The following is a 22,911-nucleotide window of genomic DNA, read 5'->3' as shown; positions in this document are numbered from 1 at the left end:
GAAACTTTTAATTATTACTATGTAACGTTTGTACGTATGTGATAGTTTTTAAGTGATAAAAGAAGGAGAATGATCAGGGCAAAATATACAAAAGAGCGATATGGTAATCTGTGTCTGTCATTCATAACTTTCGCTATACAGTCTCCTCTCATGTTCTGTTTTCAAAAAAAAAAAAAAAAAAAAAAAAAAAAAAACACAGTCTCTCTAAAGCTGATGTTGAGCAAAGTTTACCTGCATCAAGTGTCTGGATATTTAGAATAATCCTGTTTCACTCCAACTCTCTACTTCTCTTAGAGCTATTTCGGCTCTTTATAACTTATGCTTCAATTATGTGATATTCCCTTGGGAGGCATCATTATGCTGAACCAATTGCTCTTTTCGTTTTTTTTTTTTTTTATAACCTTTCATTCTTTGGTTTTCAAAAATACTCGCTCAAATCTGCCTAAAGATGTTTCTTTAATTCATTGATATGAATGACTTTGAATGAGTTCTTTATCATTCGACTCCACACGATAGGCTCTCGGTATGGAGCTTCGACTTTGGCTTAAAAAACTAGCTATTTTCTACACTAACAATGTAAACGGTGGACGACCTTTTTACTTGCTAAGGCTTTCGGTTGAGTTTTCTCTTCTGATTACTTACACTGGATATTCTATCCATTTCTTGAGTTGTGCCACTTGGAAAAAAAAAGCCAACCATGATAGAATGCAAAGAGAAGGATCAAAGAAATTGTACGTTTACTTGGCCAATCATATTGAAGTACCTGGATTTAATCAAAAGCCAATTGTTGACGATGTAAAAGTTTCTTCTGTTTCTTCAATGTCAACTAATGTCAATAGCGATGTATCTGATCGTCTTGCATTGTTACAATCTCTAGAAGAGAAATCATGTAAACTAGCAGAAACATTTCAACAGCAGTTGGACAAGACGCGACAGCAGTTGGAACTGGTATTTCAAAAAGAGACCTTTGCTTTGGGCATAGTCTTGGAGTAACTCATAATGCACAATAGATATCAAACTCGACGGTCGAAGCAAGCTCAGTCTATCGTCTGTCTACAAAAAATTTAGCATACGAACTCGACGAAAGCATTGCAAAAACGCTTGAGCTTATTACTCATTGTGACGAGCTTGATAAGGACTTGTCGCAGCTACAGGACTTATCCAGACAAGTGTAATAAAAAAAAAAGACTTGTTTTCATTGCTCACTTCAGACACTTAATACATTGTTCTTTTATTTCAGAAAAGCGGTGGACAAGGCTTTAAATAAATTACAGAAAGCACTAGGCCCACTCAAGTAGTTCAAGTTTACATTATACAATAATTTTATACCTTTCTCAGTCCCTTTATGCGTACTCAAATTTGTTATTTTTAAAATTGAATGCAAAAAAAAAAAAAAAAAAAAAAAAAAAAAGTAATTAAAGGCATATAAACTCTTCATCCATCGTAAAAACCTCAATGATAGCTACCTTTATTCTTTTATTATATTATAGACTTAATTTTTTTTTCTTTACATAGGTGTATAAGGCTGGTGTTGTCCCTGCCCAGGAAAATGATGACTTTGGTGATGAGGTGGCTGTTGTTGTTGGTTAGGATTAGGTGTATGACAACGGAAGCATACACTACGAGAAGCAAAATTCTGGAAACCACAATTGGCGTTAGGACAGTACCAATCACCAGGTCTGAAAGTAATGTGATGATGACTGCCTCCAGCACCGTAACCTCCATGATAACCGGACGGTCCAGCACTGGGAGGTGCACCACTGGGCGCTCCGTAACCGGAGGGTTGATAGCCTGTAGAAGGTTGATAAGAGGACGAAGGTTGGTAAGAAGGTGATTGCTGCTGATAAGGGGAGGATTGATGATGAGGAGGAACGCCACCAGGTGCACCATAGCCAGGCGGTTGCTGATAGCTAGTAGAAGGTTGATAGGATGAAGAGGGCTGGTAAGAAGGTGGCTGCTGTTGGTAAGGGGATGGCTGATGATGAGGAGGAGGAGCTGATTGGTATGGACCTGATGCTGTTAAAGATTGTCCAGGAGGAGGTGCTTGTTGATGAGGAGCTGGAGGGTATCTTTTCGTACCGCCACCGGGTGTATTGATTAACTTTTTATGTCTGTTTACGGGAGGCACCTGAGGTGGTCTGGGTCCAGAGCACTTTTTACAATGAATACGAGATGAATAATTGTGGTAGTTACATTGAGGACACATCCAATCACCTGGTGTGAAAGGCTGACTATAGGGGACATGACCAGCTGTCGGTCCAGGATTAGGGTTCTCGGTATTACATTTGAAGCAATAGAGTCTTGAAGCAAAATTGTGGAAATTACAGTTGAAGCACATCCAATCTCCTGGACGGAGCTGCCTTGTCTTGGCTTGAACAGGAAAGGCTACCAGCATGTTGCCAGCCTTTTCAATCACGCGAGCTGAACTAGGACACACTTCAATCGGACGATCGCCTAGACAGCGTCCGTTCAATACTAATGCACGCATAGCATCTTGATGATGTGCAAAGACGACAAAACCTGAAATACTTGGCTTGGCATTGTCAGTCAACTGCAGCATCCACATTGTCATAGGACGTAATCCATTAGAAGAGAACCACGCTTCTAATTCACCTTGAGTCACTTCAAAGGGCAAACCCGCTAAATGAATCACTTTGGACTCTTCCTTCTTGAACTGTTTCAAATCGGCCTCAGTATCAATGGGATACACAAACACATCCTCATGTCGAAACTTCAACAAGTAACGCATAATTTCGACATTTGTTAATGCATGATTCAACCCCACCGTATGATCTTTGACACGCTCCAATCCAAATAATTCACATAAATCCCGCACAGAAGTAGATTTGAAACTGAACTCAGGATGATGTACTTGCCAACGCTGAATTTCTTGCTTCAAATCAAACATACGACAATAGGCCAAATAATTGGGTAATGCCAAACCTTTATCCCTTGCTTCCCTTGGTAACTGGATACGCAATGCCCACCCGCCATGAGTCACAAAGCAGAAACTCTTCCTTCCGCCACTACTTCCACCACTACTACCCTTATTCTCTCCAGTTGCTGATGTTCCGTTCCCTTCCGTATCCAAACTATCATTTTGACCATCCGTTCCAATAATTTCCCTTTGTATGTATTCATCCAATTTATTAATGGCATCACTTAAACTCCCGGCTTCTTCCAACATGGAAGATTTAATGCCGGTAATTTCGCTACAGAAGGATGTAAGCGGTGTACGCTCTGGTTTGACAAATATTTGCTGTTTATGTAAGACTTCCATAGTGTGTGCATTAACAACAACAAATGAAAGTTCTATAGCGATTAGAAAATGAATGTTAGTTTCAGTTTTTTTTTTTTTCTTTTCCTAACCATACGTAGTTAAAAGAACATTCAAATGTATGCATGTCTATCTTACCAATGACTTCAGAATTCTCCTTTGTTACTTGAACTGCAGCTGGATTGGTTGGATTTTCGTCACAGGTGGCTTCAAGATGAAGAATAATCAATCTGTCAAAGGGTACAACAGAAGTGAAGGGCTGTTTTGAATTATCGCTTTTTTCTAAAGTTGCTGGGGTCGTTTCTTCATTATCGATAGTAGGTTTTTCCTCAGCGACATCTTCAGTTTTGGCTTCTTCTGCTGGTGCTTCGGTTGATGCGTTCGGTTCGTTGTCTTCGCGAACTTCAGTTGGTGTTTCGATCGCTTGAGCATCTTCTAGTTTAATGTCTGCTTTAACGTCATCCTCAGATTCTTCAGATACCAAAGGCTTCTTTGCCGAATTTTCGAGTTCAGGTTCGGGAGACGCCAATTTACGTTTGCGATTGATATTATCAGCTGCTTCCATATGTGTTTTTTTTTTATTCAATTGGTGGGGGTTTGTTCTATTTAAACAAAGAAGAGTAAAGAAACTAAAAAGAGTCGCAAAATAAAGAATAGGGAGAAATAGAAGCTAAAATTTTTTGAAGCCACTCGAATTGACGTCGATAGTTTCTTTCTGTCCAATGAAAAGTTGTACTAAGCTACCAAGCAAAAATCAGAATAGACCGGTCAATTTAGCTTTTGTTGATAAGTATGCAATGAATATGCTCATACTCGCATCAATTTGCGCTATGTTTTATCTTTTGCAGTACGTTTGTGCAGTTGTATTGAAAGAAGTTCCTTGTTTTAAAAGATACAGTGATAAAACTTACCGTTCTCACTGTATTTGCATGATAATCAAGCAGCACAAAAATGTGTTTGAAGACAGCCAAGGGTATCGCTCAAGTAACGTTATTTTGCGAATTTATCCAAGAGAAACAATAAAGAGGGTGGGGGAACATTATGCTTAAGTTGATATTTGCTTGAATAGTTGAACACGACAGTATCATGTATATACTTTTATTTTCTTTCATAGGCTTATTGCTTTACTTTATAAGAGGTGTTCATATACTTTCAACCTATGCTTTTTGGACCGAATTTACTTTAACTTTAATTGGGTTGTCAGGGCCTACAAGCAAAGTTAGAAGCTTAACCTGATCAATTAATCCTTCTTTCTTATGGAACCCGTTACCAGCAACAGAGCTATCTGCGTGTAGACATTTCGCAATTAATTTACAGCTTTTTTTACTAGTTCTTCATCTAACAACAACGTAATAGCGTTCTGAAGTACTTTTCGACTTGGTGTTCAGTTACCTTATAGAGTCCTTAAGGTTACTGCCAGCTCTCTTCCCATTGAGATAGCTACTACAGCTTTCAGTCCCTAATGATGTTTGAAGAACAACAAGTTAGTATGCCCGAATATATACTTGAATACTTTAAGAAATCAAGCTGTGTGCACATGCTATGAGGGAGTAGGTTCGAAAAGTTTAGACCATTTATAGACAACCAATGAAGAACAATGCTTATTATTGAAAACTAATTGCGTGAGGTTTGCAAGAGAGATTATACCCAACGAACAAATACACGATTTCATAAACGTGTCCACTGTTTTTTTTTTTATTTTTTTTATTTTGGTTTTTTTCTTTAGTAACAAATTGGATCACCAAGAGAAAGAGCCATAGTAATTGGAAAAGAAGTTCCAGGTATACAAAAGCAGTATTACTCTGTCAAGAACTAAATCCGCGTTTCAGCTCCAATAGACTTGTCAAGTCTTGCTTATTACAGTTCGAGAAGGGCTTTTCCTGTCTTCGTTTCAACCGAGATTCTTCGACCTTCTTTAATCGAAGAATTGATAGGGTGATCATTACTATAGTACACGGTTGGTACATTTGTATACGTGTCCAGGAGACACATCATTCTTATGGTTATTGCTGATTATTCATCTTCTTTGTGACCGTCTTAAATCAGAAGTTATTCGACGTAGTTCGTTTAAATCAACAATGATCTCTTCCATTTTCAGACGTTTGTCAATATCAGCCGCTGCAGCTAAAATGATAAAAAATCCGTTGGTTTGGGTTGACTGTGAGGTACTCTATCAATTACTTGGTACCGAAAAGCACTGTTTATTCATGTTTTATCATTGATAGATGACAGGTCTTGACTTGACCAAGGATCACTTGATCGAGATCGCGGTATTAATTACTGACGGCGATCTCAATATTGTAGCCAAGGTTAGAGAACCAAAGATAAAACTGTTTGATAAACAAAAAAGTTGGATAAATTGACGTGAATTTATATCTAATGTCTTATAGGGCCCTGAGATCGTTATTCATCAACCAAAGGAAGTAATGGATGATATGAATGGTAAGAAAATTGCTCTGCGGAGAAACTAATTTCGTTGTTCTGCAGTGGTAATAACCGTTTTTGCCCTCATCGAACGCAACCACTTATTAGAATGGTGTATTGAACATCATGGGAAGGTAAACAAGTTCGCAGATTTCCAAATTCAATAAATTCAAGCTTTGACCAGTTCCATCTTTTTCCGTTTAGTCTGGCTTAACAAAACAAGTATTGGAATCAAAAATCTCAGCGCAAGAAGCTGAAAAGCAAGTATATGACTTTTTGAAAAAGCATGTGCCTGCTGGAGTCGCACCTTTAGCGGGTAACTCAGTGCATGCTGATAAGCAGTTTTTATTGAAGGAAATGCCTAGTGTTGTTGAGCATTTGCATTACCGTATTGTTGGTAAGGCTTTTTTCCTAACATTTATCATTATCTAAACTCCTGAATCCATATTGCGAATTCATTTTTACACTAGATGTCAGCACCATTAAGGAATTATCCAAGAGATGGTATCCTGATATTGCTGCCAGCGTTGTCAAAAAGGGTGGCCACAGAGCTTTGGATGATATTGTTGAAAGTATTGAGGAACTGAAGTACTATAGGGAAAACGTTTTTATCAAAGCATAATTTGTCGGGAAAAGCAAACGTACATTCTGTTAAAATTCCTGGGTCCGTGATACGAGTGTTATTTGCTCTTTTTAGTCTTTTAAACTAAAACTGGCTACGCTAAATATCAGACATAAGATAGGCTTTTAAACAAAAAAAAAAAAAAAAAAAAAAAAAAAAAACTAATTCACACTATTTAGCGCCACTATACTCATATAGTAAAAGTGATTGTTCCAAATGCGATTATCAAAAAAGCTAGTACTTTGCGTTGGGAAAGTGAAGAACGCATGGCTTCATGATTTTCTACTGTACAGTGTATGGTTCTATAAGACGATTTCGAAAATCTCGTTGTTTTCATCCATAGACGATAGACTTTTACCAAGTAGCGTTTTGCTGTACTTGTTTTGAGCAGTTATTCATACTGAACACTATCTACAATATGCTTACATAAAGGCTAATAATATGCTGATAGACGATATTTCTGCTATGGATCTGGAACAAGATTGCTGTCACCTTTGAGCAAATTGAGAAGATTGTTGACTATGATAGAGAACAGCAGCGCCCTGTAATTGATAATGCCATATGGAAGAAACTATCAAGAAAACAACAGCAGAATCAAGTTTTTACTGGTCGCAACAACAGATAGACCAAAGCGTAAGCAATATGATGAGCACAGCATTAGACGCTTGATTCACCCAAATGCAGGAGGCTAGGCTTACAGTTCCTAAAGCTGCGGCTGAGTGTGGCATTTCGAATCCACCGCCTCTCAAGTATATAAATCAATGGGGCGCTAGCTACGGTACAGTCCTACTGGTGCTAGATCATATTTCACCCAAAGAGTCTCTTTGCAGAATATACCGAGTTTCCTATACTGTTGTTCAATGCGAATCCTTTGACAACAATGGAAGCTACAAGGCAACAGCTCCAGGCCATCTATGTAGCTTCAGATTTGAATAGTCAGTCTTTGGACGCATATTATCACCAAGTGTTCACTGTCTCTGAGAAGGGCAAATAACTATACGTTAGAAAGAGACCCGCTTAGGCCAATTGAGCTTATTTTACTATTATGACTCAATGAAAAGCTGCTGGTGTTGACTTTTAAAAAACTGTGCATTTGTAAGCGAAGCAGGCTCCAATACGCAACTAATAAGAAGCTATGCGTGGTCTAAACGTGGTACATATGGTACTGTTGAAGCCATAACGCAAAAGGAGCCATAGTAGTTTGATTGGCTGTCTTTGAGCCCGCAGCATTATTGATGTCTCAAAGATGCAATCACTGAGTATACGTGACGCCACCCAAGTCGAACAGCGATATCAACAAAAGGTGACATTCCAAGCCTTTCAAATAAGCCCATTACAGTACTGCCTATCATTACATGAAATTGATATAGGTTATCATAAATACGTTGGCAGATTGGCAATAGAAAGGTTACTTACCGTAATGGCTAATTGCAGGATTCATCGTGCGCAATTCGTTGTCGATATTATCAACAAAAGCACGGCTTCAAGCGGCTGCTCATGCCCTTTTACTCACCATTTTTTATCGCAATTGAGAATATTTGGAAAACGTGAACCGAGCATTAAAATAAAGCCTCTTCAGAAGGGTGATGAACTCTTCCCTATTATCAATGAAGACCATTGAAACAGTTATACTCGCTAATTGTCTTGGATGATTTCAACACGCTAAAAGCTTTTGAGAAAGATGTTACAGAGGGACACATGCCTATAATAAACAATAGCCTTATTTTTCATCATAATCTCATTCACACATATTGACGTCGATGTAATAAGATCTACAATAAAAGCCTACTTATAAATAATCCCTTATTCATTGAAAATAATTCATCCTAATATCATATTCTTAAACGCAAAACCACTGTAGTCTTCTTATTTCCTAATACAGGAAATCTTTCCGGTAAAAAATCCCACTAAACAAAAGTTGTACAAGAGATTTCACATGGTAACACGAAACGTACTATTCTTCTTCTTTTTTTATAGCGGCGCATGCCGAGGAGATGGATCGCTCTGTGTAATTACTGTTATCTCAGTCTCAACAATGGTTATACAGATTTGTTAAATGATATATTTGGTTAGTTATACAGGTTTTGACAGCGCATTAACAGTATGTCCTTCCTTTGAGCATCAACAGCTAAAAACAACTTATAATCGTTATTTTTGGTCCATTTTCGCTATATATTTTTCGAAGAAAGCTTCTTTGATTCCTTATCAAAAGGATATTGAGTTCAACATCAGTAAGACCGTTCGAAACCTTATTGAAATTGAAATATCACGTCGAATGGTACGCTATTGAGGAGATGAATCAGCGAAATTTACTGGTACAACCACGCTAAAAACCTGATTTGTGAAATTGCATGCTTATACATGTATTACTGCACTATGGAACCAGGGGGGAAAAAAGGTAATACGTTGGAAGACATATACTTTTTAAACAGAATTACGACTCTCAGGATAAAAGTTACTTGATTCTAAATACTTCCTGAGAAGATATTTTATTAAAGATTAAACGGTAATTATAATTAAATTGATAAGATAGGAAGATATAATACAACTAAAATAATTCCTGAAGATGGGGGACTTATTCTAAGGGAAACTAAAGTGATTAATAGGTAGTAAAAAGTGGATGTTGTGCATAAAATGTATAAGAGTCGGATTCTATGTAAAGGAGGCAAGTTGTATGTATGTTTCATTTGCTAGGTATGTAGAGGTTTTTACTGAGCATTTGGCGGCTTCTCGTTTTCGTGCATGTATTCGTATTTGATTTCTGCCGCTCTTGTGTTTTCTGCCGGTCTGTCATTGGCAACTGAGTTGACTGTGCTGTTACGGCCTGTAAAGTTGCTAGGGAAGCGACGAGAAACAGGACGTGAGCCGCGTTCAAGACGCGATTGAGCATCTTGCTTTTCTTCGTAGAGAGAAGTAGAACCGATGTGAGAGGCAATCGATTTGGCGTCCTCTTGGACATCATGCGTAGCAAACAAAACTTCAATTTCTTCCAAGGACTTTCCTTTGGTTTCAGGATACCAAAGGAAAATAGGAACCAAGAAAATAACGTTGAGGATACCGAACAATAAGAAGGTCCAGTACTTGGCATAGGCAAACAAAACTGGGGCAATCATAGCGACGACAAAGTTACCAAGCCAGTTGGCAGCCGTCGACATGGAGTTACCCTTCGCTCTAAGACCGGTAGAGAAAATTTCAGAAGGATATAGCCAAGCTAAACCTAACCAAGCAGCACCAAAGACAAAGTTGTAAAGCATCACGAAAGCAATGACGGTGCTTGAGGCTTGAGCGTTAGCGCCATTGGTACTTTCAACGATATATTGGCAACCACCGACAATGAGCAAAGTGATAGCCTGGCCGATCAAACCAGCATACATGAGCCATCGACGACCTAAGCGTTCAATGGTGAAAATGGGAGTAACGGCACCGATAAAGTAAATGATGGAATCAACACCCGCCATCAACATGGCTTTTTCAGTCGTCATACCAGCTTGCTTGAAGACATCGGTCAAATAGTAACTGATAACGTTGATACCACCAAATTGCTGAATGAGTTGGCCACCCATAGCGAGCAATACACGGTAACGGTTGTTCATTTTTCCCTTCTTGAATAATTCTGCGTAAGAAGAGACACCCTCACGACGTTCCAGTTCGATACCATCACGAATTTCTTGCCACTCAGCAATACAACGGGGGTGAGTCGTATCACAATCTGACCAGAGACGAGCTAACACATCTTTACATGCCTCCTCATGACCATGAGCTTGCAACCAACGAGGTGATTCAGGCAAAATAAAAGAGGCTACGCCCAAAATAATAGCAAAGACCATTTGAAAAGCCAAAGGGAATCGCCAGGCAAAGTCTCCAGAAACAAAGTATAGACCATATTCGAGCCAGTAGGCAATGGCGACACCCACGGTCAAAAGAGAGGCTTCAAAAGCAACATGTGCTCCACGGGACTTTGGCGGTGATAGTTCTGCTTGATAGACAGGAATAGTAGCTGTGTTCATACCGTTACCAACGCCGGTGACAATACGGGCAATAATCATCATAGGCGAATTGATAGCAGCGGTCTGTAAAATAGCACCAATGCATAAAATAAGACAACCAACACGAATAGTTTTACGACGACCCAACCAATCACCCACACGACCCGTGGATAATGCGCCGAACATGCATCCTATTTCGTATAATGCTAAACGCACGACAAGGTATTGTATCAACGGTTAGCTTTATGCTCCCCCATGTGGCTGACCATGAAGAATGCTCTAAAAAAAAGGGGCTTACCGACGATAGCACCCATAAGCACTGGGTCCGGATCATTCATTGTTTTTTTAAAAAGTTCGTTCGCAACGACACCAGACATAACGCCCTATATTATAGAAACGACAAGTTGACAAGTTAGTTCCTGTATCTTTCGATATTTTTGCCGTTGCGGCAAGGCGCTTTTGATGATATACCTGATCGTAACCAAATAGTAAAAAGCCTACAGCGGCTAATAATGTCGAAGCTCTAAAAAGAGCTGCACCTTTTAAAGTATAACAACCCATTTTGAAAATATAACCTTCTCGAGATCAATCAAATGATGCAGATAAAAAGAAAAAAAAGTAAGAAGGAAAGTTGATTTACCCCACATTTTGAAAGAAAACACGGGCCTTTTATATAGTTTTAGATTGACCTCATAATTGTACTAAATTTTTTCTGAAATGCCATTAGTGAGCGATGGTATGCATTTCGGAGTTGATCTGCACATTGTTGGTACCTTTTTTATCTTAGACGAACGAACGAATTAGCTTTATGGATTCAAACGTTAACTGGCTATCCAAGGGTGTTACTAAACATGATAAACCTTACTACTGAGTTTGTTTTGCGTTTGAGTAATGCACAATAGCTTGTTGACTATTTAAGTATAAAATTCTGTTTTCTAAAAAAAAAGGGCAGCAAGCTAAAATCAAAAAATATATCTGGCTTCTTCCATCATTGGCCATAATGCACGTCATGATATAGTAATTTGAAATACAGAAATGAATAGAGAGAAATAAGAGTCAAATGGAAAAGGATCAGGAAAATGGAGGGATTACTGGTCAACAAATAGCGCAGCAACCATGGTCCATTAGAGTTTTTTCTTTATAGATATACACAAATAATGTAAAACGTATGCTCATATTTCCAACCAAAGTAGAAAAAAGCAATAGTTGCACTAGTTAATCATAGCGAAAGCAAATAAAAAAATTAAAAAAAAAGGAAAATAGAATCGCTGCGCAACCTATCAAAGCGTTCATTATTAACCGATATCTCCAGAATTGTAAAACATGGATTACCAAAGCATCTGTAGGCTTTGTAGAACCCAAGACCGATACATTGGGCTTTTCGTATATGGTCAAAATCAAGATTTTGAGCTAAGAGGAGGGTGGTGACACTGCTATCGTTCATTTACGTACATAATAGGGTATGGTCCTCTATGAATAAGAGGCATATCAAATGCTAACAGTGGCCAGTAAAAAGAACGCAGCAACAGCGTTGTCATGTAAAGAAATCAATGGTTGTTATCATGATCGCCTGAAATGGATGTGACTTATCTCGAGCTCTCTGATTTGTGTGACAGGTGCTTGAGTAGGCCATCATTGACAGATAGAGTGTAGCGAGTAAATGAACTCTTATCTGATTTTTCTTTCGGTGATGCGTTTAGACCCATTTCACTGATATAGTTCTGAATATCGTCCTTAAAGACGAGTGTCAAGAAGGTTGTTTATGCCAACTTATTCATTTACAACTGTGAAGAAGCCATTCCAATAAGAGTAGCAAATGAGGAGCCTTAGTATTACACCTCTACAAACCACCCTAAATCCGGATTGGATTATAATAGGACTGCCGATTATCACATAGAATGTAGACTGAATCCGGCAAACAAATTAGCTTTATTATGCTGTTGCTTTCTTCAGTCTCAAGTCACAAATGGATCGTCTTCACCACATTTTAAGCCGCACACTAAATCCTATTACTTTTGAGTACTAGTTATTCGATTAGTTGTTCCTCTCTCAGGATATAAAAAAAAGCAATAGCTAAATTGTTTGAGCCATTTATAATAACATTATCTTAAATGATAGCAGTCGATTGGCCATATGATGGTATTGAGTGAATGACATTCTTCTTTCCGCGTTCACCGTTAACTGCGACGAATGTATTAGGTTAGCTTCTTTGCCCATTGTTCTCCTCCCTTCATCCTTATCTACAACCGCGACAAATTAGTTTTAAACGTTTCTTTCTAAACGACACTTGACAGATAATTTGAAAAAACCAAAATAAATAATTTCATACTCTATAGTAGCCGATTTAACATAACTACTCCGAAGTGACCATGTAGAGACATCGTCCTTTCTTTTATTTAACGCCTTTTACATACTGCCGAGTATGCCTTTTTTTTTTTTTTTCTTTTTTGACACTATGCAGCGGATTGTCAAAACTGGTCTAAGAAATTTGAGTCAGTTCGCATTACGAGGTCTAAAAAAAAAAAAAAGAATTAATGAAAAAAATTAAAAAAAATATGGGCGAATATTTCTTTTTTTTTTTTTTTTCTTCTTTTTTCTTTTGACCTAACCCTTCCGATAACGCTTCCTCTTTTTTTTTCCACTCAACTTCTTTTCAATTCAAAGATCGCATTGCAATGGAGGACCACATGTCAGAGAGAAGAAGAACTTTACCGGTTGTCAAAGTAGAAAATGACAATTTAAATGATAGTTTACCTAAACATGTACTACCTATGCTTGAAGCATCGAAAAGCTCCGCAGAAGGAAAAGACGTAGAAGAAAAAAAGTATGATTCAAATGTGACAGAAGCCAATCAATTTGATAGCAATCAACACGACGATGGAACAAGCAGAAAGCCATCCACTGCTTCAGCAGGGTCTCTCACGTCAAAGCCGCTGCCATCATGGTTGAAATTGAACTCTGGTATTGCAAAATCAAAAGAAAGCTCGAAAGCACCACGACATTCGATAGGTTTGGATGTCCCAGGCGCAGTTCACACAATCACCAAAAGTAAAGAAAAAAAACAAACCAAAAAACACCAACACATGGCTTATTGTATCGTTATGTTCTCAATGTATGCCTTTTGTATTTTTTTTTTTTTATTTTTTCTTGATCATTTAGAGCTTAATTCAGAACGTCCATTAGATAGTAAATTGGTGGTAATCATGGGTATGACAAAAGTACAAGCAGCATAAATTTCTGTGCATAAAAAAAAAAAGCTTGTTAATATTTCCTTTTGAGTACAGTTGGATTACCGGCACGCGGTAAAAGCTATCTCGTTAAAAAGTTAAGAAGATATCTCAATTGGTTACAGTATGAAACAAAAGTCTTTAATGTCGGCAACGTACGACGTGTTTGCGAATCTTCGACGCAAGACCAATCAGCAAGCTTTTTTGATCCTAATAATAAAGATACAAGCCGGATACGAGATGAAATTGCTTTGAGTGTGCTGGAACAATTGATAGGTTGGTTAAAAGAAGGTGGACGTGTGGCTATTCATGATGCTACCAATTCAACTTTAGCGAGGAGGTAAGAATCACCCTTTCCTTGACTTACGGTTCCACAAAGCTTTATGATTGCGGCAGACATATTCAATCAAAAGGATGATGATCATTTTAGAAAACTGCTGGTAGACAGATTAGAAAGAGAGCCCGAGATAAGAGTGCTAATGATCGAATCTGTTTGTAATGACCAAACGGTAAGTCAAAAATGCACAGGACAATTCATTCTAGTACTCGAAAAGAGAAGATGGTGTTTAGCTAATGCTTCACTGACGGTTCTATAGATGCTCGAACGTAATTTTCGTTTAAAACTTTCTGGACCAGACTACAAGAACAAGGACCCTGTGGAGGCTTTGGCCGATTTCAGGTCACGTGTGGCAAATTATGAAAAAGCTTATCAGCCTGTAGGAGAATGGGAAGAAGAGAACGATATCCAATTTTGTAAGCTCATCAATGTAGGGAAGAAAGTAATTGCTTACAATATATCCGGCTACCTCTCCGGCCAATGTATCTTTTATCTCATGAACTTTAATCTAAATGGTAAGCATTGCTAATGAGCTTTGTTTTGCAGACACGAAAACTGCAGAACTTCCCATTGACCTATTCACCCTACTATGTTAGAGCGCCAAATTTTTGTTACTCGCCATGGCGAAAGTGAAGATAATGTCACGGGAAGAATTGGCGGCGATGCTCCCTTGAGTGAAAAAGGAATCAAATTTGCCAAAGCGTTGGCAAAATTTGTTGAAACACAAAGAATCAAATTTGCTTGTGAGATGGCAAGCAAAGCGAATGAACTGGAACCAGAAGAGAACCAAACACCTGCCAACGCCTTGAAAAAGACAGCACAGTATTGTAATCAGCCATTTACAGTTTGGACCAGTATGCTCCAAAGATCCATGAAAACGGCAGAATTCTTTGATCCAGACGATTTTGATGTTAAACATATCAGATTCCTAAACGAAATCAATTCAGGCGTAAGACGCGTCCACTCTAAGATACTAAGATCACTTTCTTCTTTTTGCAAACTACTTACAGGTTACCCATTCTTCAAACATAGATTTGTGAAGGAATGACCTATCAAGAAATTTTACAAAAGTACCCTGAAGAATATAAAGCCAGAAAAGCCAACAAGCTGTTCTATAGATACCCGGGAATGGGTGGAGAGTCTTACATCGATGTCATTCATCGGCTTCAGTCTATGATTGTTGAACTGGAAAGAATGACTCAATCATGTTTGATCATCACCCACAGAGTCGTCATGCGCATTCTGCTAGGTTATCTGCTGGACTGGACAAGAGAAGAAATGCCGCACATGATGGTACCCATACATACGTAAGTACGCGAAATCACCAACCACAGATAGTGATCATGATGCACTAATGTTACGCGCCCTGTCTAGTGTTTATGAGCTACGACCAAAGCCTTACGGAACTGAACTGAAGAAATGGCAATACATAGAAGAAACCGATTGCTTTATTGAGTTTTAACTCCCTTTTTTCTAGTGCCAACATCCTATACATACGCATACACGTACACACACACATCTCGTTTATATCTTTTGTATTTAATTCATGTACATATTTTTTCTACTTTTTTTTTCACTTTGCGTACTCTTACGCTCAACAGACATGCCTCCTTTTCTCTTTTTGACGACATCATAAAATTTTATAAAAAAAAAAAAAAAAAAAAGTCTCCACTGGTTATAAAGTAATTTTAAGAGACTGTATAAGTGATCAACAGCAATTTGTATGTTTGTGTAGGTTCAAAAAGAAAGTCTGAAGCGTCCTTCATGATAGGTCCTTTATTGCTCTCGTACCATATCCAGCTTTGACTGTAATCATCCAAGCTACTTAAGCTTTTATTTCTATTTTTTTTTTTTTTTTTTTTTTTTTTTTCTTGTTATACTGCCAAGAAGGGGCATTTTAGCTTTTCGATCGTGCACCAACAACTCGCTTGAATTCCTTAAAATCATTTAGCGAGAAAGAAAAGAAGGTCTGTGCATGAAGCTTCCATGCATCTGATAAATGTAACACGAAATTATTTTCAAAAACGAGGATGCAGCTTTAACGATTCTTTCATATAGAGACAGATCAAAGTAAAACGTGGCGACTTTGTTCCTCCAAATGCAAGCTTAAATTTTGAATAAGCCATTAGAATTTATAAGCTTATGCTTCCTTTGTGTGTTGTTCGATCTCATACAATCCTATTTCAGATCCTTCCCACAAATTCAGGTACACGCCCTCGATCGGATAGTCGTTTGCACTCCATCAAGGACTGCAACACTAAAGGGCTATATTTTTTTAAAATGATTGTATGGGCCGTCGAATGCATAACTTGTCGATTTGAGTCTTGGAAGCTTATCAAGTCTATAATAGTAAACGCCAACTATCAAGCAGGTTGTATTACCTAATAAGGCGGTTTGCCAAATTCACAGTCATATCGGATCTACCGTTAATGATTGTGAAATAGTGGCTAAGGTTGTTGTAAATGGATAACTGTTATCAGTCAATGACATTAAACTTGGTCTTCAGATAAAGTATATATTGTACATAGATAGATTGGATGCAATGTAGACAGGCCGTGGTAGATTATACTCTCTGCTATTCCAACCATTTAAGAGAACCTTTGCGATTTTATTTGGTTTTTTTTTTTCTTGTAGCACGGGTTCTCCTCTGCAAAAAAAAGTTACATGTAAAAACCATGACGGGCCCAAAAACTCTTGTTGGTCTGTTTAGCTTGTTCCTTAAAAATACATAGCTTCTGTTGCTTTTAACCAATTGTTTTGTTTCGTCATCATCCAACGAGGATTGCTCGTTCGTTACTGTCACTATTATCCTTTTATAAAAGAGATAAGATGACCCCACGTAAGAAAAAAAAAACTATTTTTTTATTTGCGGAAAGATGCAACTAATTGCAATTTTTAAAAGTTAGGGCCTGGGCGTTTTTCATTAGTGCAAATCCCGTAGTTACCCGTGTATGTAATGTAGAAAGCGAGCAAAACCCCGAAAGACAAATAACATAGGTGACAGCCCCTCTTTTCACTGCAAACAAAAAAAAAAAAAAAAAAAAAAAAAAGAAAAAAAATAGTTCTATTTTTCTTTTTTCTCTTCTCTTTTCTTTAAAATCATATATTTATCTACTAATTTAATCATGTTTAAATCTATCCGTGCTGCCACATCACTCACTCAGCGTGCATCTTTGGTAATATGTCGCAAGAGCAGGGCCCTGATTTTATAAAGAGATCAGCTAACCTCCTCCCATCTTATCTATCTTTTCAGGTTGCTCGCAAGCCTCTTGTTCAACAACAAAAGCGTTTCCTCAACATTCATGAATATCTTTCTGTCAAAGTGTTGAGAGAATATGGCATCAACGCACCCAAGGGTGAAGTCGCTAAAACTCCTGAGGAAGCTTACAATATTGCCAAAGACCTCGGTAGGAAATTTTCCCCACAAAAAATTTTGTCCCCCCGTCTTTCGCTTCACCCCACGTTTTCAATGTCTTAATAATGTATAAATTTGTGAATTTGACAGGCAGCGATGACCTTGTCATCAAAGCTCAAGTACTTGCTGGTGGACGTGGTAAAGGTACCTTTGATAATGGTTTCAAGGGCGGTGTCAAGACTTTCAACACGTAAGCTTTCCTTTTTTCCTTTTGAACTGCGTCCCATTCTTTAAGAGAAAAAGATGTACTATTTGTGGGGAAAAAGAGGAGTAACAATGATAAAATTTTTTTTTTAATTTTTTTTTTTTTATTTCCAGACCCGAAGAAGCTAAGGAACTCGCTGAAAAGATGCTTGGTCATAAATTGATCACCAAACAAACCGGTGCTGAGGGCAAGCCTTGTAATGCAGTTTATATCTGTGAACGTAAATATGCCCGTAACGAATATTATTTTGCCATCTTATTGGATCGTAAGTCTGCTGGTCCAGTCATTGTCGCTTCTTCTCAAGGTGGTGTTGATATTGAATCTGTCGCCGCTTCGAATCCTGAAGCCATTATTACATTACCCATTGATCCTAAGGAAGGTTTATCACAAGAAAAGGCTTTAGATCTTGCTAAGAAATTGGGATTCACTCCCCAAGGTGTTGAGCAAGCTGCTGACACTTTCCTCAACCTCTACAAGTTGTTCAATGAAAAGGATGCCACACAAGTTGAAATCAATCCTTTATCTGAATCCAGTGATCACCAAGGTAAAATTATTCTTAAAAGCGTGTATAGACAAATCCATAGCCTTCTCATCCCAACATTCCCTTTCTATAGTTCTTTGCATGGATGCCAAGTTGAACTTTGATGATAACGCCGACTTTAGACAAAAGGAAGTGTTTGAATTACGTGATTTCAGTCAAGAAGATTCCCGTGAAATTGCTGCAGCCAAGCATCATTTGAACTATATTGGTTTAGACGGCAACATTGGTTGTTTGGGTAAGTAATGATCACAATGGGGTAGAAACCCCCAAGTCGAAAAGCAAAAAGGAAAAAGATGGGGAAATCAGAATAACTTATATAGAAACGGGTACATTTTCATTAGTCAATGGTGCCGGTCTTGCTATGGCCACCATGGATATCATTCAACTTCACGGTGGTAAGCCTGCCAACTTTTTAGATGTCGGTGGTGCCGCTACTCCTGAAGCTGTCAAGGCTGCTTTCGAAATCATCACTTCTGATCCTCACGTCTCTTCCGCCTTTGTCAATATCTTTGGTGGTATCATGCGTTGTGATGTGATTGCTGAAGGTATCATTGCCGCTGCCAAAGACTTGGACCTCAAGATCCCTCTTGTTGTTCGTCTTCGCGGTACTAAAGTCGAAGAAGCCAAGAAATTGATTGCTGATTCAGGCCTTCGTATCTTTGCTGTTGAGGAATTAGATAGCGCTGCTCAAAAGGCTGTCAAGTTCTCTCAAATTATATCCTTGGCTAGAGAAGCCAATGTTGATGTCAAGTTTGCTTAAAGGGAACACGCACTTCTTTTATTCAAAATCTGTCATAAAAAAAAAAAAACAAAGAAAAATTGCACCTACATTTTGATATGTCTACATATCATATTCAAATTCCCTGGTAGAAATTTTTCTTTTTCTCGTTTATAGTCAATTGTATTATTTATATTTATTTCTTTCCTTATCAAATATACATGGATGTCCATTTTTCTTTGTGGTTGCACAAATCATATATTTTGTTTGTACCTACAGCATCTACATCTATTGGAATGTCATTCATTTTCATTGGCCTGTTTCAAAATGAAGGGTTTGCATAGCTCTCTATTTGTATGAAGCTGCCTGCTTAACCCAACTTTGACAAGCTTGCTTAGTAATATCGTTACATACTTTAGAAAAGCTGTAGAAAAGGTGGATAGGGTGGCAACAAGAGCGATGTGGAGCCTCGAGCGTGTATGACCTCAACCACCATGAGGGCAAACAGTGTATTTTGCATTTGTCCATTTATCTGTTCCATCTTTTATTTAAAACCCAGCAATTGAAGGAAAAAAGCACCACATCGTTTTGCCTCGCCGAGTCACTTTTCTTTTATACAAGAGAACAAACGACCATGTCAAAGCTCATCAGCACTCTCACAGTGGGAATGGCTGCTGCTGTAGCTACCCTGCTAACCACTGTTTATGCGCAAGAAACAACTAGTACCGATGAAAAGAAGCTACTTGAAGGTGAGACATTCTTCAAAAAAACCATGCATTCATGGCGCACGCGTTGCTCTTTTATCGATACAGTGCTGTTCTAACTTGTCAAACTCTCTCTCTCTTTTGAAATATGAAAGTTCCTGCTAGCAATTTTATGGTGAGACGTAAGTCCGTTTTCATTTCCATTCTTTATAGCTGTATCCATCGGCCTCCACTCAATGCTTTTTTTTCTTTTGAATCATGTTTTATTAATGTACAATAGCCTTCAAAGTGTCCGATTTTCAAATGGAAATTGGGCTTTTGAGCGCCTTTTTCCTGTACTTTCTCTTATGGTCAAGAGGAAAGAGTACCAATATGACTCGTGCCAACCATTGGTAAAAAAAAAACAAAAAAAAAAAACACACACACAAGAAGGGAGCGTTGCTATCATGGTTTCCCACTAAATTGGCTTCTTCTTCTTCTTTCTACAGGTTGCAAGGTCAAATTGAATATTTTCAACAGCAATTTGCCCTTGTTGGAGATAATAAATCCAATAAGCTGGTGAAGGATGGACCTGCCGATTTTCTTTTATATACGACTGGAAGGCGCAATGTCCAATTTGGTCACTGGTGGTTTAAAGTAAATGGATAGATATATGGACGTAGTAAAGAATCAAGTGTCAAAGTTTTCCTTTTAACATGAGGGATTTTTTTTTTTTTTAGATGAAGAAGAGAAATGATATGTTGACACTTTTCACGACGACCGTTTTATCTAAATTTACTTCTACAAAGCCCTCCGTGGATCGCATGGTAAGTGACTTTAGCGTGATGTCTGTTAGTCAGTATCATAACATCAGTAAAAAAAAACTAAAAAGTAAAAACAAAAACCTCTCTCTAGGATGTCACTTTACAATTGGATAAAAATCTACCTGAAAAGTTTGTTTTTGCAGTCATCAGAAAGGACCTAGCTGCGGATTTACACAAAAAACGCTTTGATTTGGTATGTTAAGGACACACAAAGGATAGGCTGAAAAAAATCGTTTCAATCCCATGGCCTGCAGTTGACCGAATTCTCTCTCCCCCCACATAGAATCGTGTTGGTAAGATTGCGTCCAGTAAATTACTCTCTGATGAATACAACGTCTACGCGGAAACACAGAAATTAGCGGATACCATCTTGACGACGACCAAGATGACCGAGTGGTTGAAAAATAAGGCACCTGGACGTCTTGAACATTTGATTCTATCAAGTTTACCTGCTGAAGAACCCATCATGTAGGTTACTTTGACCATGTTTGCCCCTCCAGGGAATACACACACTGACCCCCTCCCCCCCTCCCACTTGTCACATACACACACACCCCCGTTAGGTATGATAATGACAACCACATGTCTCTTTCCCTTTCTTTCTTAATGCCTGAGGGTAAAGACGTCGACACCTTGGATCCCTTTGTCGAACTCGCTTGTCAGATCCCAGACGTTCTCCAGCAACTAAGACTCCCTGCTGATGTCAAAACAAAGATCAACAAGAACCGTGAAGACTTATTGAAAGAGTTTTCAAAGAAAAAGGCAGCTGATCGTGCTGAAGAGCTCGCAAAAAAGAAAGCAGAGGCTAAGCGTGCTGAAGAAGAGCGTATTAAAAAATTGAGTCCTGCTGAACAACGTAAATGGGAGGAAAAGGAACGTGCGCGTACGATGAAGAAGCAAATGAAGAGAAGAAAGGTCTAATGGGAGGGGCGTTTTGCTTCCCACATGAACATTGTAAAAAAAGTAGTATCATTTTAGAAGAAAAATTTATAAACACAAATTGTATAAAACGATGGGGGCTCAGTGACTTTTTTTTTGTTTCTATTTGTTTTGCTCTTTTTGTTGTTCACTGGCTACGATTTCGTTAGCTATTTCCCAAGCAGGCTTATCTGATTCGGCTGCTTGTTGCATAAGGCTTAGGAGATGCTGCTTCTGTTGCCGACTCTTTGATTGCTTTTCTTCGTATTCCTTCAACATTCGAGGGTCAAGACGCTATAGTTAAAACGAGAGATAGAGATAGCAGGAATTGAGAGACTGAAATACAGACACTCTTTCGATGACGAGACTGTCGGGCTGCTTTTTTCCCTCTACCTTTTTTAACGCTTCTTCATCAGGAACTGTTGTCTTCATCAAAGCATACCCTGTAGCTATAATGCCTGTCGTGTACAAAAGCACTTTCAATTCATTCGCCATGGTGGAATCTCTGAAAAAAGAATATTACTGTACAGAGAGAAATGAAAACCCGGGGGTTTAAACCCGCCCATTCTTCTTTTAGAGGCACGCATTATACTTTTTTTTTTTTTTTTTTTTTTTTTTTTTTTTTTTTTAATTATCCCGCAAACTAAAGTAAAGGTGACAAAAGATAGTTTTCATTGAAGCGGTTGTTGCCTTCTATAGTGTGCTTGACTCACCCTCGGCAACAAGACGAGCGAGACATCTGACCAAGTGTGTGTGATATGGCTTTCTATGGTTCTTGTCCCAAATTCAACAGATGGGGATGGGGCCAGTATGAAGGTGTATGCAAACCTTTTTTTTTTTCTCCCAATCTTGCGCTTGGTACAATACTCTAAAAGTCACGCGCTTGTTTTTAGGTTGTTCACCAGAAATATCGTTGCCCAGACACGTACTGTGTGGGTTTGGGATGATTCTTCACTATGGCCAACTCGTAGTATGTCCAATTCGGACGTATCGCTGGAGCTACGGTAAAGATTCAAAGACAAAGCAATCGACACCTGGAAAGATAAATGAATCAGAAAACGCATTGAAAAAAAAAGGGGGTTTATGCCAACGTTATTTCCAAAACCGCTTTGACGATTCTGTTATAACAACGCCCAATCAACAACACTTGATATTCTCTGATGTGTCTTAACTATGTATAGCCTATTTACCAAATGATTCTACAGTATGCATTCAAAAACGGAAAATCTTTTTGTTCCAAAAACGAAAAGTGGCATAAAAGAAATCGAGATAATGCCATTGTCCTCATCAAGACTTGAACAAAAGAACAAATAAGAAATTTATCATCATTTGTTTTCCTGGGCGAATTCTGTTGTTTGATCTGATCAGTATTCATGCTGAGGCCTACTCAAGTCACGCCATCCACCCTTTTTTTTTTTTTTTTTTTCTTTTTATCACTTGATGTTCCTGAAGAGGTTGACGAGGAGAAGCATGCTGCTGCTGGTGGTGGAGCCTCCATTTTGAGGTAAGTACGCTCTATTGCCTGTTTCGTGGGTCTTACCAGTAAGAAATTAAATACATGATGTTCTCATCAGACTGCACCCAGCTGGCCTAGAAATGGATTGACAAATAAGATCGTGCTCACTACCATTACATAAGGTCAAAGGATGGATAATAGGGCTTGGTTGAGGCTTTTTTACTTTTTGTTTGACTGAAAAAGAACAATGAGTTTAATTAAAATTTTTCTCTTTCCTC

At 38.3% G+C, this 22,911-nt stretch overlaps 9 protein-coding genes across 9 annotated transcripts; 5 read left to right on the top strand and 4 right to left on the bottom strand.

The window, feature by feature from the left end:
• Positions 1 to 816: 816 nt before the first annotated feature.
• Positions 817 to 1,389, top strand: BDF20DRAFT_846231 (uncharacterized protein; the record flags this gene model as incomplete). The annotated part of the gene is made up of 3 exons (XM_053079734.1): positions 817 to 948; positions 1,011 to 1,171; positions 1,241 to 1,389. The coding sequence occupies 3 exons, from the start codon at positions 820 to 822 to the stop codon at positions 1,296 to 1,298; spliced, it is 348 nt and encodes a 115-aa protein (XP_052941012.1). The 3' UTR covers positions 1,299 to 1,389.
• Positions 1,383 to 3,992, bottom strand: BDF20DRAFT_846228 (uncharacterized protein). Its single transcript, XM_053079733.1, has 2 exons — positions 3,416 to 3,992; positions 1,383 to 3,312 (listed from the first exon to the last, which is right to left on the bottom strand). The coding sequence occupies exons 1-2, from the start codon at positions 3,840 to 3,842 to the stop codon at positions 1,508 to 1,510; spliced, it is 2,232 nt and encodes a 743-aa protein (XP_052941011.1). The 5' UTR covers positions 3,843 to 3,992; the 3' UTR covers positions 1,383 to 1,507.
• A 1,383-nt stretch (positions 3,993 to 5,375) lies between these two features.
• BDF20DRAFT_968024 (ribonuclease H-like domain-containing protein) lies at positions 5,376 to 6,484 on the top strand. The gene is made up of 6 exons (XM_053084990.1): positions 5,376 to 5,442; positions 5,503 to 5,586; positions 5,668 to 5,719; positions 5,810 to 5,835; positions 5,906 to 6,098; positions 6,172 to 6,484. The coding sequence occupies exons 1-6, from the start codon at positions 5,407 to 5,409 to the stop codon at positions 6,321 to 6,323; spliced, it is 543 nt and encodes a 180-aa protein (XP_052941010.1). The 5' UTR covers positions 5,376 to 5,406; the 3' UTR covers positions 6,324 to 6,484.
• Positions 6,485 to 9,031: 2,547 nt separating this feature from the next.
• Positions 9,032 to 10,870, bottom strand: BDF20DRAFT_904229 (general substrate transporter; the record flags this gene model as incomplete). Its single annotated transcript, XM_053083003.1, has 3 exons — positions 9,032 to 10,515; positions 10,608 to 10,692; positions 10,781 to 10,870. The coding sequence occupies 3 exons, from the start codon at positions 10,868 to 10,870 to the stop codon at positions 9,032 to 9,034; spliced, it is 1,659 nt and encodes a 552-aa protein (XP_052941009.1).
• A 1,926-nt stretch (positions 10,871 to 12,796) lies between these two features.
• Positions 12,797 to 15,505, top strand: BDF20DRAFT_846216 (6-phosphofructo-2-kinase-domain-containing protein). Its single transcript, XM_053079732.1, has 9 exons — positions 12,797 to 12,821; positions 12,919 to 13,357; positions 13,469 to 13,516; positions 13,594 to 13,876; positions 13,967 to 14,045; positions 14,133 to 14,388; positions 14,470 to 14,822; positions 14,906 to 15,180; positions 15,248 to 15,505. The coding sequence occupies exons 2-9, from the start codon at positions 12,985 to 12,987 to the stop codon at positions 15,333 to 15,335; spliced, it is 1,755 nt and encodes a 584-aa protein (XP_052941008.1). The 5' UTR covers positions 12,797 to 12,821; positions 12,919 to 12,984; the 3' UTR covers positions 15,336 to 15,505.
• Positions 15,506 to 16,998: 1,493 nt separating this feature from the next.
• Positions 16,999 to 18,794, top strand: BDF20DRAFT_904227 (uncharacterized protein; the record flags this gene model as incomplete). The annotated part of the gene is made up of 6 exons (XM_053083002.1): positions 16,999 to 17,049; positions 17,127 to 17,280; positions 17,379 to 17,478; positions 17,607 to 18,037; positions 18,108 to 18,269; positions 18,376 to 18,794. The coding sequence occupies 6 exons, from the start codon at positions 16,999 to 17,001 to the stop codon at positions 18,792 to 18,794; spliced, it is 1,317 nt and encodes a 438-aa protein (XP_052941007.1).
• A 592-nt stretch (positions 18,795 to 19,386) lies between these two features.
• Positions 19,387 to 21,180, top strand: BDF20DRAFT_909482 (uncharacterized protein; the record flags this gene model as incomplete). Its single annotated transcript, XM_053083591.1, has 8 exons — positions 19,387 to 19,501; positions 19,612 to 19,638; positions 19,737 to 19,848; positions 19,945 to 20,092; positions 20,176 to 20,262; positions 20,351 to 20,452; positions 20,543 to 20,727; positions 20,823 to 21,180. 8 exons carry the CDS (start codon positions 19,387 to 19,389, stop codon positions 21,178 to 21,180), a joined length of 1,134 nt encoding a protein of 377 aa, XP_052941006.1.
• Positions 21,181 to 21,240: 60 nt separating this feature from the next.
• Positions 21,241 to 21,776, bottom strand: BDF20DRAFT_59567 (uncharacterized protein). Its single transcript, XM_053075832.1, has 2 exons — positions 21,571 to 21,776; positions 21,241 to 21,471 (listed from the first exon to the last, which is right to left on the bottom strand). Exons 1-2 carry the CDS (start codon positions 21,670 to 21,672, stop codon positions 21,301 to 21,303), a joined length of 273 nt encoding a protein of 90 aa, XP_052941005.1. The 5' UTR covers positions 21,673 to 21,776; the 3' UTR covers positions 21,241 to 21,300.
• Positions 21,777 to 21,797: 21 nt separating this feature from the next.
• On the bottom strand, positions 21,798 to 22,603 carry BDF20DRAFT_846201 (uncharacterized protein). Its single transcript, XM_053079731.1, has 2 exons — positions 22,073 to 22,603; positions 21,798 to 21,997 (listed from the first exon to the last, which is right to left on the bottom strand). Exons 1-2 carry the CDS (start codon positions 22,239 to 22,241, stop codon positions 21,849 to 21,851), a joined length of 318 nt encoding a protein of 105 aa, XP_052941004.1. The 5' UTR covers positions 22,242 to 22,603; the 3' UTR covers positions 21,798 to 21,848.
• Positions 22,604 to 22,911: the final 308 nt, after the last annotated feature.

The sequence above is a fragment of the Mycotypha africana genome, assembly GCF_025528875.1.
Source record: "Mycotypha africana strain NRRL 2978 chromosome Unknown BDF20scaffold_1, whole genome shotgun sequence".
Lineage (NCBI taxonomy): Eukaryota > Fungi > Mucoromycota > Mucoromycetes > Mucorales > Mycotyphaceae > Mycotypha > Mycotypha africana.
The sequence above is the reverse complement of the archived record's forward strand: the minus strand, read 5'-3'. Positions and strand labels throughout refer to the sequence as shown.